Below are 13,815 nucleotides of genomic sequence, written 5' to 3'. Positions count from 1 at the left end.
TTTCTCTCTGTCTTCAGGAGCTTCAGGCCCAGCTGACCCAGCGGGCCGACCAGTACCACCGCCTGCTGGATCAAGGGGAGTCCATGCTGCTGGCCCGTGGAGGGGACGAGGCCGGTCCCGGAACAACCCAGACCCAGCAGAACCTGGCCATGCTGCAAAACAAGTGGGCCAGCCTCAACACCAAGATGGACGACCGCAGGGTAGGATCCGCTCTGTTCTGTTCTCATATTGTCTTTGTTTATCAATGTATCATATTTATAAACATCTGCTGTTATCTGCTGTTGTTAGGTGTCATTTGTGACTAATTCATTAGCTTCAATTCACATTTATAACTTTGACCTGCTATCAGCAATTAGTGGAGCTGTTATTGTTGTAAACGGCTAACTTTTTTTCTCATTTCTAGGCAAAACTGGAGGAGGCTGTTGCCTTGGCGACAGGTTTCCAGACGTCTCTGCAGGATACGATCAACTGGCTGACCCAGGCTGAGCAGACCCTGAACATGGCCCAGCCCCCCAGCCTTATACTAGACACCGTCCTTTTCCAGATCGACGAGCACAAGGTATAGATACAGAGGAAAGATTTAGTTTTGTCATGGAATTCTGTCAAATAACTGTGACATGGACAGACAAACACAATGTAGTGTACAGCAAAAGGAATACTTCATCTCACAGCATCAAAGTTAAGTTACTCTGTATATGTTATAAGGGCCATTATTAGGCTGAGATGGTATATCACAATCAAGTCTAAGATATAGGGTTCAGCATACTGTTTCTCCCTTTCCCTTCCACCTTCCTCCTGCTTCCTCCACTTCCAACTCCTGCTGTGTCTCTCCAGGTATTTGTGAACGAGGTGAACACCCACAGAGAGCAGGTCCTAGCTCTGGAGAAGGCCGGTTCTCAGCTTCGCTTCGCCAGCCTGAAGCAGGATGTGGTTCTGATCAAGAACCTGCTGCTCAGCGTCCAGGCCCGTTGGGAAAAGCTGGTCCAGAGGTCGCTGGACCGCGGACGACATCTGGACGAAGCCCGCAAACGGGCCAAACAGGTACAGGATTCTCTTGTTAAAATGAATGATGTTGTGTTGTCCCACGAAGACCAAGAGAAAACTGTAAATACAATGGCAAACACTGTTTAAGTTAAATTTAAGTTTGTTTGGGCAATGCTGGTTATGTGAAATGTTTCACATATTGGAATGAAACATTATTCTAGTATTAATCTCATTGTGAGTCACTCTGGATAAGAGCCTTTGCTAAATGTTACCCAAATGATTGTGGTAATATAATTTATACATTTTAGAGACTGTTACATCCCTAAAGTCTCATAATGGTCATTGGTGTTTCGGCATGTGACAGTGAACCGATCTCCTCATTCTTTGGCAAATAGCTTCATCCACATCAAACATGTTGATTGTTTGCCTGTAATAGTATCTCAACCTGTCACTCCACCCCTCTTTCTCTGCAGTTCCACGAGGCCTGGAGGAAGTTGACAGACTGGCTGGAGGAAGCTGAGAACAGACTGGACTCAGAGCTTGAGATCTCAAATGAACCAGACAAGATCAAAGTACAACTGGCCAAACACAAGGTAAAGGAAGGAATGCCACCACAATGATTTTACATTAATGAAAACACATTAAAATGTAAATGTTCATTGCAGCAGGAAACTTGCAGATGAATCTTAACTAGAAACTGATGATTTATCTGCTGTTTGATACTCCATGAGATGGAGATTAGTTAATTCTAAAAAAAAAAAAAAAAACATCTCAGTTGGCTATTTCTCTCAAATTTTTCTCCTCTAATTTTCTCCCTCTGTCAACTCCTGCTGCCCCCTGTGTAGGAGTTTCAGAAGGCATTGGGTTCAAAGCAACCAGTTTATGACACCACAGTGAGATCTGGAAAGGCCATGAGGGACAAGGCCCAGCTGCCGGCAGACACCCAGAAACTGGACCACTTACTGGGAGAGGTCAGGGACAAGTGGGACACCGTCTGTGGCAAGAGCGTGGAGAGGTGAGGAGGGTGAAGGCTGAGGGAAAATGACCTCTCATATACTTAAAAAAAATTATCAGACCTAATTTGGTGTTAGACATGGGATGTGTGGTATGACAAAATCTGAAATGAGAAAAGTTAAGATTATCTTGAACCTGGTAATTAAAAAAAACAGCCAAACAGATGCAATATAAAATGGGTACGTGACACAGTATATGGTATGATGTGCATTTTATCATTAACAGTTATCTGTCCTCTTTCTCCCCCATCCAGACAACACAAACTAGAGGAGGCTCTGCTGTTCTCAGGTCAGTTTGCTGAGGCCCTGCAGGCCCTGGTGGACTGGTTATATCGGGTTGAGCCACAGCTAGCTGAAGATCAGCCTGTCCATGGAGACCTGGACCTGGTGTCCAACCTCATGGACTCACACAAGGTATATATTTTATACTATGATAACTACAGTGTGTTGATTTGTTTACAAAAAAAAAAAAAAAAATGTGTGAAAGGTTATTAACTGTCTCTCTGACTTGCATAGTGTTTTAATGCTAAACCTTTAGGGTTAGAATAGCTAATTAAATCACACAGACTGCCATGTACTAATGCTAAACACTGAAAGATAACTCCTCAAGCAAGGTTGCCATCGTAAGCACTGCAGGCCTGTTTCTGGTTGGTTCCAACAGGATGCATGATCAGCAGAGTCTTTTATTGAATTTGGGTCCTTCAGTCCAACTGCTTTGTCATAATAAACCACTCTAATGAATGCCTCAGTACGGTACAATACAATTTCCTTTTTCTCCAATGAGCAGTTTGGCCTGTTGGGCACTAAAAACACAGACACATGCAGAAATAGAGTTCAACAAGTGCTAACAAAGCAATATTTTGGAATTAACAGCTTCATTTTATTCATTCTTCATTTTACATAACATGTGTTGTGTTGTGTTAACCACGCTGAGGCCTCATGACACTGCACTTTTCTAAACCCCCAGGCTTTCCAAAAGGAGTTGGGTAAGAGGACCAGCAGCGTTCAGGCTCTGAAACGCTCTGCCCGTGAGCTGATGGAGACCGGCCGCGATGACACCGCGTGGGTCAAAGTTCAGCTTCAGGAGCTCAGTAATCGCTGGGATACAGTGTGCGCCCTGTCTGTCAGCAAGCAGACCCGCCTCCAACAGGCACTCAAACAGGTCAGAGAGGAAGCCCTCTGCTTTAAACTTTATCAGAGAAACTGATTACTTTCTTTTCTTTAAAATCAATTAGTGTGATTTTAAATAAATTTGCACATCATGACTCTAAAAAATGTCAGGCAAACACAGAAAACTGTTTTGTTCAAAGCTCGACAGTTTTACATTTCACTGTAACCTGAAAATGTTTTGAGCTGTGCTGTTTTGCCATATTTGTGTTTCTTTCATTTTACATTTTCCTCCCCTTTTCCTTTTTCAACATGACAACATGTATTTTTTGGCAGCAGCATTATGAGTGCACACATTTTAGCATGGATGGCCCCAGTAAAACCAACCCAGTAAAACCCACTCTTACTGTGGTTCTTTGCCCACGGAGCTACATAGAACTTGTTTATGAACCTCTCCCTCTTTTCTCTCCATGCTCTCCCATCTCACGTCTCCCCGTCAGGCTGAGGAGTTCCGTACAGCCGTGCAGATGCTCCTGGAATGGCTGTCGGAGGCAGAACAGACCCTCCGTTTCCGTGGCGTCCTTCCTGAAGAGGCGGAGACTCTGCAGGCACTGCTGCACACACACCGCGACTTCATGGGCACTGTGGAGGAGAAGAGGGCAGACGTCAACAAGGCTGCTGGCATGGGAGAGGGCATCCTGACTGTGTGTCACCCTGACTCCATCACCACCATCAAACACTGGATCACCATCATCAGGGCACGCTTTGAGGAGGTGAGGGGCTGAGAGGGGAGGAAGACAGACAGAAGAGGAATTAGGAGCTGAAATAGTGAGAAGCAGAATCCAAATTTAGTTAGCTTTGACTTTTTTTTTTACTTCAACAAAATAATGCTCATCTTCCCTTCACCTTCATTTACCTAAGAAGGTCAAAAATAACTTTGATAAAAGGAACATTTCCTGAATTAATCAGCAATTTTGCTCTCCACAGGTGCTGACATGGGCTAAACAGCATGAACAGCGGCTGGAGACAGCTCTGACTGAGCTGCTCAACAATGCCAACCTATTGGAGGAGCTGTTGTCATGGCTACAGTGGGCTGAGACCACATTGGTCCAGAGAGACACAGAGCCCCTCCCACAGGACATCCCTCAACTCAAAACACTCATCACAGAGCACCAGGTTGGTTTCCCACTGACTTATCACATGTCAGTTTATCTGTTGTGTGTCTTAATTACTTTCTGTCATGGAATATTCAAGTTAACTGTTCTACTGCATGAATTACATCACATTTCATTTTGTCATTGATTTGATCCAGAACACCTTTTATACAATTACGTAGAAGCTTTAGATGGAATCAGATCTGGAGGTGTTAGTGCCATGCTTTGCTAATTGTGCTGTGCAGTTTTGCTCCTCTCACTGATTGCGTGTTTTGTCATCATCAGGTGTTCATGGAGGAGATGACAAGGAAGCAGCCTGACGTCGATAAGGTGACAAAGACCTACAAGAGGAAACCATCTGAGGCTCCCAGCAGTCTGGCAGAGAGGAGAGGAGCCCGTAAGCCTTGTCATGTTTTACCTTTGGTGCACAAATATAAAAGTTCTCCACTTGATGAGGACAGTGCAAGTGCATGTGTTGGACATTCACCAGTAATACATAATATTAGGTTCGTCGTAACACTGGCATTGAGTAACTGGCAGTTTAACTCACCTTTCTAATTCCCTCCATAGGTAAACACCAGCAGCAGCAGCAGCAACAGGCAGCCATGCAGGTTTCCAGTGGAAACCCACGGATCAACCAGCTCTGCGCCAGGTGGCAACAGGTTTGGCTGCTGGCTCTTGACCGCCAGCGCAAGCTCAACGATGCTCTGGATAGGCTTGAGGAGGTACCTTTGTACTATTACTTTTTAAATTAAGTAAAATGAATAAAATTTTGGTCAACTAAAAAGAGAAGACATAGATTTGGATGCGTTCCATTTTACTTGTTGTATTCAAAGTTACATCCAAATATAGACAGTTTACTTCTTCCACGGTGACACCCATAGCTCTACAGTTTAACTGTAAATGGCAATATTTTGATTTTAATCCAAACTCAGCCTTCTACTCTCTGTCATTTCTATTCAATTTTTGATACTGTACCAGCACAACTGTGACATGAAAAATAACACAGCACTGTCTCTTTGTCACTGTGCAGCTGAAAGAGTTCGCCAACTTTGACTTTGACGTGTGGAGGAAGAAGTACATGCGCTGGATGAACCACAAAAAGTCTCGTGTCATGGACTTCTTCAGACGCATCGACAAGGACCAAGATGGAAAGATCACAAGGCAGGAGTTCATTGACGGCATCCTGGCCTCAAGTACGTAACGGGCACTTGGGTGTTGGGATGGTTGATTGATTTGTTACTTCGGTGAGAAACATGTTTTTACAAGTAGGACATTTACCATAATTATCTGTTTTCCACACAAACTGCAAATTAAAACATAGATTTATGATTAGGCAGTTCTTACGCTGGAATAAAAATGGACTGCAGCTAAACTGAACTCAAATTAAAAATTCATCTGATGTACGTTTAAGATGAAAGTTGATTTCTCAGTTCTGATTTTCTGAGATTGAGTTCATAACTTTTGAAGAACTAGGCTTAGTCTTACACCATTACAGTAATGTCTGAATTATTTAACTGTAGCTCCTTATTACAAGATAATGTGATTTTTCTTCATTAACTAACTGACTGTTGTGTATCTGTGCAGAGTTCCCCACCAGCAAGCTGGAGATGACGGCGGTGGCAGACATCTTTGACCGAGACGGAGATGGTTACATCGACTACTACGAATTTGTGGCTGCTCTGCATCCCAACAAAGACGCCTACCGACCGACGACTGACGCTGACAAGATAGAGGACGAGGTGAGGGACAGTGGAGAAAATCCATATACAAACACATAGACACACAGACATCCATAGAAAAACACAGAAGCAATAATTATGGGATACGGGGGCCATGTGTTCATAGTGCAAGCAATATCAGACTTGTACACACACACACACACACACACCTGCTGACATGTTGTGTGTCTCTGCAGGTGACTCGGCAGGTGGCCCAGTGTAAATGTGCCAAGAGGTTCCAGGTGGAGCAGATAGGGGAGAACAAATACCGGGTACGTTCAGCTCAGGCTTTACTTCAGTTTCAGTGTTTGTTAACTGTTATGTAATGATACTATAAAAACAATAGGAAATACTTTTATACTTGAGTATGATTTATCTGTGATATATGATTGTTAGTAGGTCCAGGTCAAAGGGTTTTTGCAGGTAATTCTTTGTGTCTCACTGGAATCACAACGTTTTTGACCCCTTCAAGCCTTGGTTTGCTTCTGATTGGGCATTGTAACGGCCCAAAACAGCCAAAAAACAAAAAATTGCAAAAACTGTAGATGTGATCACATCCTGAGAATTACATTCAAATCCTCTTTGACCTACTTCATTGTGTTTAATGATTGTACAACAGGTCCAAGTATTCTCAGCTGGCTGTGTCTTGTCTTGTCCATCAGTTAACTACTCACACCTCTCCACATAACATCACGGTATCTCTCTCATGTGTGTCCATCTCTCACATCATGTGCTCATGATGTATTTGTGTCTTTTGATGTCTTAAATAATTGTATTACAGCATTGACATGTCTTTATAACATTGATGTAACGTGTTTATAACATGTTTTGCAACATCTCAAAGCACTCTGGGATTGTCGGCTGTGCCTCCTCTCATCACCAAAACATTAATATGATGATGTAAATGTAACAGCATTGACACACACACACAGGGCTTGTGGGTACTCATGAGGTAGGTTAGACACACTTAAGCTGATTTGCTCACTCTGCTATCAGGGTATTCGCCCCAGACATGTTCAGAGCACTTTATTCAGACTCTGGAGTGTTTACCCCTTAAAGGAATACTCCAGTGTTTTGGGCAAAATATCTTTTTCTGAAAAAGTTTATTTTGCCCAAAATGTAGGAGCAATCCTTAAAGCTCAGTTGATTTGGGCAGGTGAGAACAGTGCCATTCATCAAATAACTGCACTCAGAAACCTGCAAATGCAAGTGTCAGTCCTCTTCCAAGTGTAGTTTCAAGCAGTTTGGGGGTTAAGTAGTGAGAACGTAATCTGCTAATCTCCAACTACAGGAAACGACCCCAAAACACAAGGGTTTATGGGTATGAGGAGACAGATGTTGACATCTGATAACCAGCAGTTTGTCATGCATGGATAGTGTAGAGTAACAAAATGAAGTCAGGAAAAACCACAGTCTAGACTGATGTTCACATTCAGCTATTTCATATATTCTTGACTGGTATGGACAGCAGAGACGGGAAATTATGGCAAAGAGCAGAGACACGTCTGTCAAGTTGCACCCATGTGAGGATGACAAATTACCAAACCTCTACCCAATCAGCAAGCTGCATGTGCATGTGAATCCACTTTTCACAAGATCTGGTTCGCCTGTAATCGGGCAACATAAACTTAAAGGAACCAAATACCAGAATTCAGCAAAATATACTGTTTCATTGTGGTTTGGACTGCAGAACAAACTGTATGTTGTAATTGCACCCAAAGGGAGTGTGTTTTTTATGCTTCGACCCACCTGTCTGTGTGTATCTTTGCAGCATTTTACAGCAGCAATAAATCCTAACAGTTTTCAGCAGCTTCTACTGGACCGGCCATCACTGGCACTGCTGTGTGTGTCCCCTCCATCATTATCCACTGGTTAATGATATCTGGTGTCTGACCCAGAGACACCAGGGATACTAACAGTACACCAATTTGTTTTTGTCACATTGGTTGTTTCTCTGGCTTTTTGTCTGTTTCTGTTCTTGTTTGTGTCTGGCTTCACTTTCCTCACAGTTGCTGTCTTCACTTCCATTTGACTATCACCAGTTGGCAGTTCTGTAGAGCATTTACCACATCACCGTCATAGCATCCCTCACACATTTCACAGCCACCGCGTCTTGTTTGCTTCCACAATTAATCCTGAGCTGGAATACAAATAAAGGATCTTACAAAAGCCAGTTTCTAGGAGATACTGTACATGTGAAAGATGCCAAATCTGCATACGTTGCAACAGTTCAGTTGTCAGTACATGCTATTTCACTCTTTCTCTTTTTCTTTCCCCTTGTGTTTCTCTCCTCCGTGTCTGCTGGATTTATTGTAGTTCTTCCTTGGAAACCAGGTAAAGTGACTGCCACAACTGTGACTGGATGTCTGAAATCTGTTTCCTGGTTTTCCAACCAGTGGAGTGACCTCCTTTCTGCCTTCACACCCTTTAAGAGAAAAATATCTGTGTTGCAATAATTCAGCAATAAATTGGTGATTTAAAAACAATAGTGTTCAACAGAGGTCACGCTCCATTGTTGGTTTGCAACTTGTAAGCAGGTTTCATGGTCCGGTTGTGTTCCTGCTGTGATTTGTTTGGTTTGGAGAATGACAAATTGCATAAAGTGCAGCAGGCGACAGTGACATGGCTGCAGTGGTAATTAGTGGTTGGGTGATATATTGTGCTTTGGACCAAAGCTGGGAAGCAATCAAGCTGCTTGGAGAGAGATCGAGATGAAAAAAAAAAAAAAAAAACATTCCTTCTGTGCTGATAACGCTTTGGTGTTCTGCTTTGCTGGGTGGTTTGAACAATTCACCTTTTGAAAATTTGTGAAAATATAAAGATCGAGTAGAGAATTGCCAGTGATTTCTTCAGTAAGTGGTAAGACTGAGATGTAGGTGGCTGGGTGAGCTGGGCTGAGAGGCTCTAGATGACTTCCTTTAGCTCTGTCAGTGCATGTTATTGCATGGAGTAGATCATCTGTTCAGATCTGGTACGTGTGCTGCTTGGTGTGATGGCTGTAAGTCAGTTGAAATTCATAATCAGTGTATCAGCTATCAGTCTACTGACTCTGTCCCTGTTTCTTTTTCCCCTTATCAATTTCCTTTCTCTCCCTGTTGTGTGCTTGTTTTCTTTCTCCCTCAATCTCCTCCTTTCCTTAACCTTTTTTCTTCTCCTTATTTCTCTTCTCTCATTTTTCTTTATTTCATTTCATTCATCTATTTCTTTGTGTGCTCTCCTGTCTTCACTCGTTGCCTCTTACATTTTTCTTCTTCAATTTTCTTCCCTCACTGTTTTCATCCTTATTCTTTTTTCCCCACTCTTCATCTTCATGATCCTGCTCTTTTTTCCCCAATCTTTTTTATCTTCCTCTTCCTTCCTCATTTTCTCTGTTCATTTGTCTACTCTCCTCTCTCCATGTCTTGTCTCCTACCTCCTCCTATCCTCCTTTTTCTCCTGTTTTTGTGTCTTTAAATCTCTCCCCACCTCAGTTTGGCGACTCTCAGCAGTTGCGTTTGGTGAGGATCCTGCGCAGCACGGTGATGGTGCGAGTCGGAGGAGGCTGGATGGCTTTGGACGAGTTCCTGGTCAAGAACGACCCATGCAGAGGTGAGTCTTGTACACACACACACACACACACACACACTCCTAAATCTCTCTCCTTCACAAACACACAGATTCAGACATGCCTGCACATTCACACAGCTGCTCTCATTTTACCATCCACACTCACACTTTCTCTCACATGTACACAAACAAACACGCACACTTTCTCTCTCTCCTTACACACACACACACGCAATCACTGAGCTCTTTTACAAACACATTTCCCAAAGAGTGAACAGAGCATTTTTGCAAATATGCATCTGCACCTCTAAGATTCAAAACAGTAACAGGAGAAGGGCAGAAAAGAAACACACCGACAAGGCCGACTCCAGCAGGTTATACAGGAAAATCACACGTTTCACCTTTTTCTCCAGTGTTTTCTTCCAGTGCCGTCTACAGTCTGTGTGTTTCCTCTCTCCACCTCTCTTCACCCGGAGTTTGCCATCTCAAGGAGCGCATAATCGTTTATGGTCATGATTATTACTGGTTCTCTTCCCGTATCAGCCTCCATCTTTCCACTTTTATCTCGTCTTATGGTTTATTTCTGTATATGCATGGCCTTTTCTCTCTCTCTCTCTCTCTCTCTCTCTTTCTGTCCCCTGTCTTAACTTTCATTCTCTCTGAAATAAAACAGTAGTATTGCATGGTGCATGGTCCTCAGTTCTCTCCCTCTCCCTCCCCCCGTTCCTCCCTCTCTTTCTCTTTCCCCAGTGCAACATCCCGGACTTAAGATCCTCCGCTCCGATTCCAGTAGCTCCATCTCATCTCGTATAGGTTGGACTTCTCCTCTATCTCTCACGCTTCCACTCTTTCCTAATCGCCCCGTCTTTTGTTCCATTTTTTTAATCTCTTTCTCACCCTTTCTTCCATCGGTTTCTTCTTTCTCCTCTTCAGCTGTGGTTTCTTTTCGCTCTCTCTTGCTTTCTTTTCCGCCAGCCCCCGATTTTCTATCAGTTCATCGCTTTACTTTCTTTCTACACATCTTCCTCCGTCTCTTCTTCTTTGGTTTGGTTTGTTGGTTTGGGCTTGTTGCTGCGCCTTGCTGACTGCCACCACCAGACTAATGTTATGTCTTCCTCCTGTTCTGCTCCTCCTCTTCCTCTTCCTCTGTCCTGTACCGCCCTGCCTGTCTGCTCGCACTTCTGAAACCTTTTCAAAAACATTTCAGGGCTCAATGACACTCAGCGGCTCTGGACCCCCTCTGGTCAGCTGTGTGTGTATTGTGTGTGTGTGTGTGTGTGCATTTGTTGTGTGTGCCTGCGTGTGGCAATAAAGGAGTAATTTTATCACATACTGGTTACTGAAGCGACCTCAACTTCACAGACCATGCCTGTGTGTGTGTTTGTGTGTGTGTGTGTGTCAGTAAAGTGATATCTTCATGAAAAAGGCAGAACTGGGTGCAAGAAAACTGTATGTGTATGTGTGTGTGTGTGGTTGTGTGTGTGTCTTCATTCCACCATGAGCATGCGATTATTTCACGTTGTCTCTTGTGTCTCTTAGTGGCAGTCACTCCTGGCTATTTCTGCTGCCGAGGTACCTACTCTCGCTCTCTCTCCCTCTTCCTCTGTCACTGACTCCATCACTCCATCTCTGCCACTCTCATCCGTTCACCCATCCATCCATTCAGCTCCGAGTCTCCGTCTTAAACCACTGAGTGTCTATATGTGTGTGTCCTGTGTATATCTGTGTTGGGGCGTATGTATGTATGGTCGTTGATGTCAGTCTTGTCTGTGTGCCAGCATTTGCGTCACGCTTTCCTCACTCACACCAGCAGCAGGGTTCGGCCAACCCCTGGTCTTGATGTTTTTTGGGGGGGATTTATTTATTTATTTATTTATTTATTTATTTATATTTCTGTTTTTGTTGTTGTTGTTTTAACATGATAAAGCCAACATTGGCCCAATTTTACTTGGTGAGCGCACAATCGAAACGAGGCTGGAGATGCCCAGCAGAAAGCAAAGGAAGGAAAAGGTTCATAAAGTGGGAAAAACCTGGGAAAATATCCAGCAGCCTCGACACACGAATGAGCTGCGTTTTCTAGGCATGTCATAAAAAATTGGTATACAGATTATTAGTCCACCCTTCATTGTATCAAAACATTTTTTAGACATTGAGGTATTAAAATTGCAATGAAAGGTAATTACCTGCCGCCATTCATTTAGTTTTGTAATGTTGTGCTTCAGCCACAAGGGGCAGTGTAACTGCATAAGCACAGTCTGCACTCCACCAAAAAATGGCAGATTCACAGTTTTTGGGAAAGGGATTTTATAAAAATGCAGGTAGCCAATATATCATCAAAACAAATCATTTGACATTATTTTATTATGATTATATAATTAATACTGCAAGAGTATTCTATAGGGCTTCGTTGGTCTACAATCCGTATACATGGACCACGATATGATTTTTACCCTGATACACTGCAATACTCTATGGACAGAACTGACTGAAAATGTAAGAATAGAGCTTAAAATTCAAGCAAGTATGTTGGTAGATTAATAAGATATACAACATATATGATAAATCGAATGACAAATTGACTCAAAACAATTTAAATAAAAATTGCGATTTCAGTTTGTCATGAAAGAATTAGCACAATGCACTGATCTGACGCAGCGCACTAAAATGTAGATTTCATAACAGCTTATGAAAATGAAGTAAATAAAAGATACATTTCACTTCAGGGGGCTAGAGAGCTGAAAGTAGTATTGTGAAAAGTTACATGACGATACTCAGCTTTTTTGGCATGGCTCTATTATTATGGCACATGACTAAAGACACAGCTTCTTCCTCTTTTGCGCTGGCTATTTGTCCAGCTTGATCCCACAAATAAAGAAAATAAAAACAAAAAAGAGATTAGATTCTCCGACACAAGAGGAAGGGAGAGAATGTGAGTAAGACCTGGGCGTGGCCAGCCTGGGTTTCTAATAACGCTGGCTTCCAACGTGGCTACTTTTTAAATGTGTTGGCTGGTTGGTGGGGGGACCCAATTACAGGGTGCACCTGACTGGCTGGCGTGGTGGACGTAATTGCAGGGTGCACCCATTTAATTGAATGGCCTTGCTGTTCCGTTGCTAGGGGCGATGACCGTGAGGGGTGTGGCTAGGAGCTGCGAGCCAACCACGGCCACAGTCGCACTGCTGCTACAGCTCGCTGCAGCCCTCCCTCCCTCTCTCTCTCTCTCCTCCTCTCTCACTCTGTTTTACACTCTCTCTACCTCTACTCCTTTATTTTGCATTTTTCTTTCACTCTGTCTCTGTCTGTTCTGCCTCAGCATCTCTATCCTCCTTTTCTCCTTCTTTCCCTTTTGTCTCTCATTTCTATATTTTTTCTGTCTTCATTCTATTTTGTTCAGTCTCCCCTCCCCCTTTTTCTTTTTATCTCTCTGTTGGCTGGCTTCTCTGGGCTTGAGTGTTGTGTGCTGGGGCTGCTGCACTACTTCTTGTCAGAGAATGCTGCTGAGTGTCTTTTGAAGAGGGGAGAAAGCCTGAATCTCTGGGCTCTCCCCCCCGTTAAGCATAAACCAGGCATGACCCCACATTTATGTACACATACCAGAGCTAAACGGTCCTTACCAGCAAAAAAACAAGAAGTGAAAATGAATTTAAAAGGGAGAGTTTGTTGAGAAACGAGAGAGGAGAGGCTGTTCTTTTGCCTGCACTGGCCTCCAAGTATTTGTTTCGAGCAAATACGCAATGAAAGTGTCACTCAGCGAAATGTCATTTGAACAAAATTGGAGACACCTGTGTCACTGGTTGAAAAATAATCTACTCGTCAGCTCTCCAGTGTGGAAAAATGTTTTAATGATTTAATAAAAGCCAAAGCTTGCCTCCAATAATGATGTTGTGACTCCAAAATGAGAACAAATAATGAGTGACTCGCTGACTTTCGTTGCGTATTGTATTCATGTGTATCAGTGAAATTTAATTTCCTCGCTCCTTTGCACTCAAACTAAACACACTCACACACACACACACACACACTCACTCACTCACATCTCCCCTTTAAAAATGAGCAACCAAAGTGCACTCACTACCTCCTCAATCCCCAAACTCTGCCCTGCCCCCCCCCCTCCCCTGCTCTGCTCACGTGCACTCTCAAATGAAACATGCACAGACTCTGATGTCTGCATCCAGGGAAGCACTGACTCTCACACTGCTCGCTGCATCTGCCGCCCCCTGCTGGAGGAAAACTGCAGACTGTTGTTTGACGAACCGACTCATTTGTCTTCTCTCTCTCTTTCTCCTCTTC

At 43.3% G+C, this 13,815-nt stretch overlaps 1 protein-coding gene across 8 annotated transcripts in view; it reads left to right on the top strand.

Moving 5' to 3' along the window:
* Positions 1–13,815, top strand: part of macf1a (microtubule actin crosslinking factor 1a) — a 167,046-nt gene that overhangs the window by 147,978 nt on the left and 5,253 nt on the right. For 3 of the 8 annotated variants that reach the window (XM_030063174.1, XM_030063171.1, XM_030063169.1), the window contains 16 exons: positions 18–200; positions 404–559; positions 835–1,041; positions 1,458–1,577; positions 1,830–1,999; positions 2,252–2,411; positions 2,965–3,159; positions 3,605–3,877; positions 4,092–4,280; positions 4,544–4,655; positions 4,829–4,983; positions 5,292–5,454; positions 5,846–6,000; positions 6,177–6,251; positions 8,296–8,313; positions 9,450–9,567. In XM_030063174.1, the coding sequence (XP_029919034.1) occupies positions 18–200; positions 404–559; positions 835–1,041; positions 1,458–1,577; positions 1,830–1,999; positions 2,252–2,411; positions 2,965–3,159; positions 3,605–3,877; positions 4,092–4,280; positions 4,544–4,655; positions 4,829–4,983; positions 5,292–5,454; positions 5,846–6,000; positions 6,177–6,251; positions 8,296–8,313; positions 9,450–9,567 (2,449 nt within the window). Of the gene's footprint in view, positions 1–17; positions 201–403; positions 560–834; positions 1,042–1,457; positions 1,578–1,829; positions 2,000–2,251; positions 2,412–2,964; positions 3,160–3,604; positions 3,878–4,091; positions 4,281–4,543; positions 4,656–4,828; positions 4,984–5,291; positions 5,455–5,845; positions 6,001–6,176; positions 6,252–8,295; positions 8,314–9,449; positions 9,568–10,275; positions 10,339–11,064; positions 11,098–13,815 lie in introns of all 8 variants that reach the window. The other 5 variants (XM_030063173.1, XM_030063172.1, XM_030063170.1 and 2 more) reach the window with 3 other exon arrangements.

This window comes from Myripristis murdjan, chromosome 11 (genome assembly GCF_902150065.1).
Source record: "Myripristis murdjan chromosome 11, fMyrMur1.1, whole genome shotgun sequence".
NCBI lineage: Eukaryota > Metazoa > Chordata > Actinopteri > Holocentriformes > Holocentridae > Myripristis > Myripristis murdjan.
This window is presented reverse-complemented; position numbering and strand designations above follow the sequence as displayed.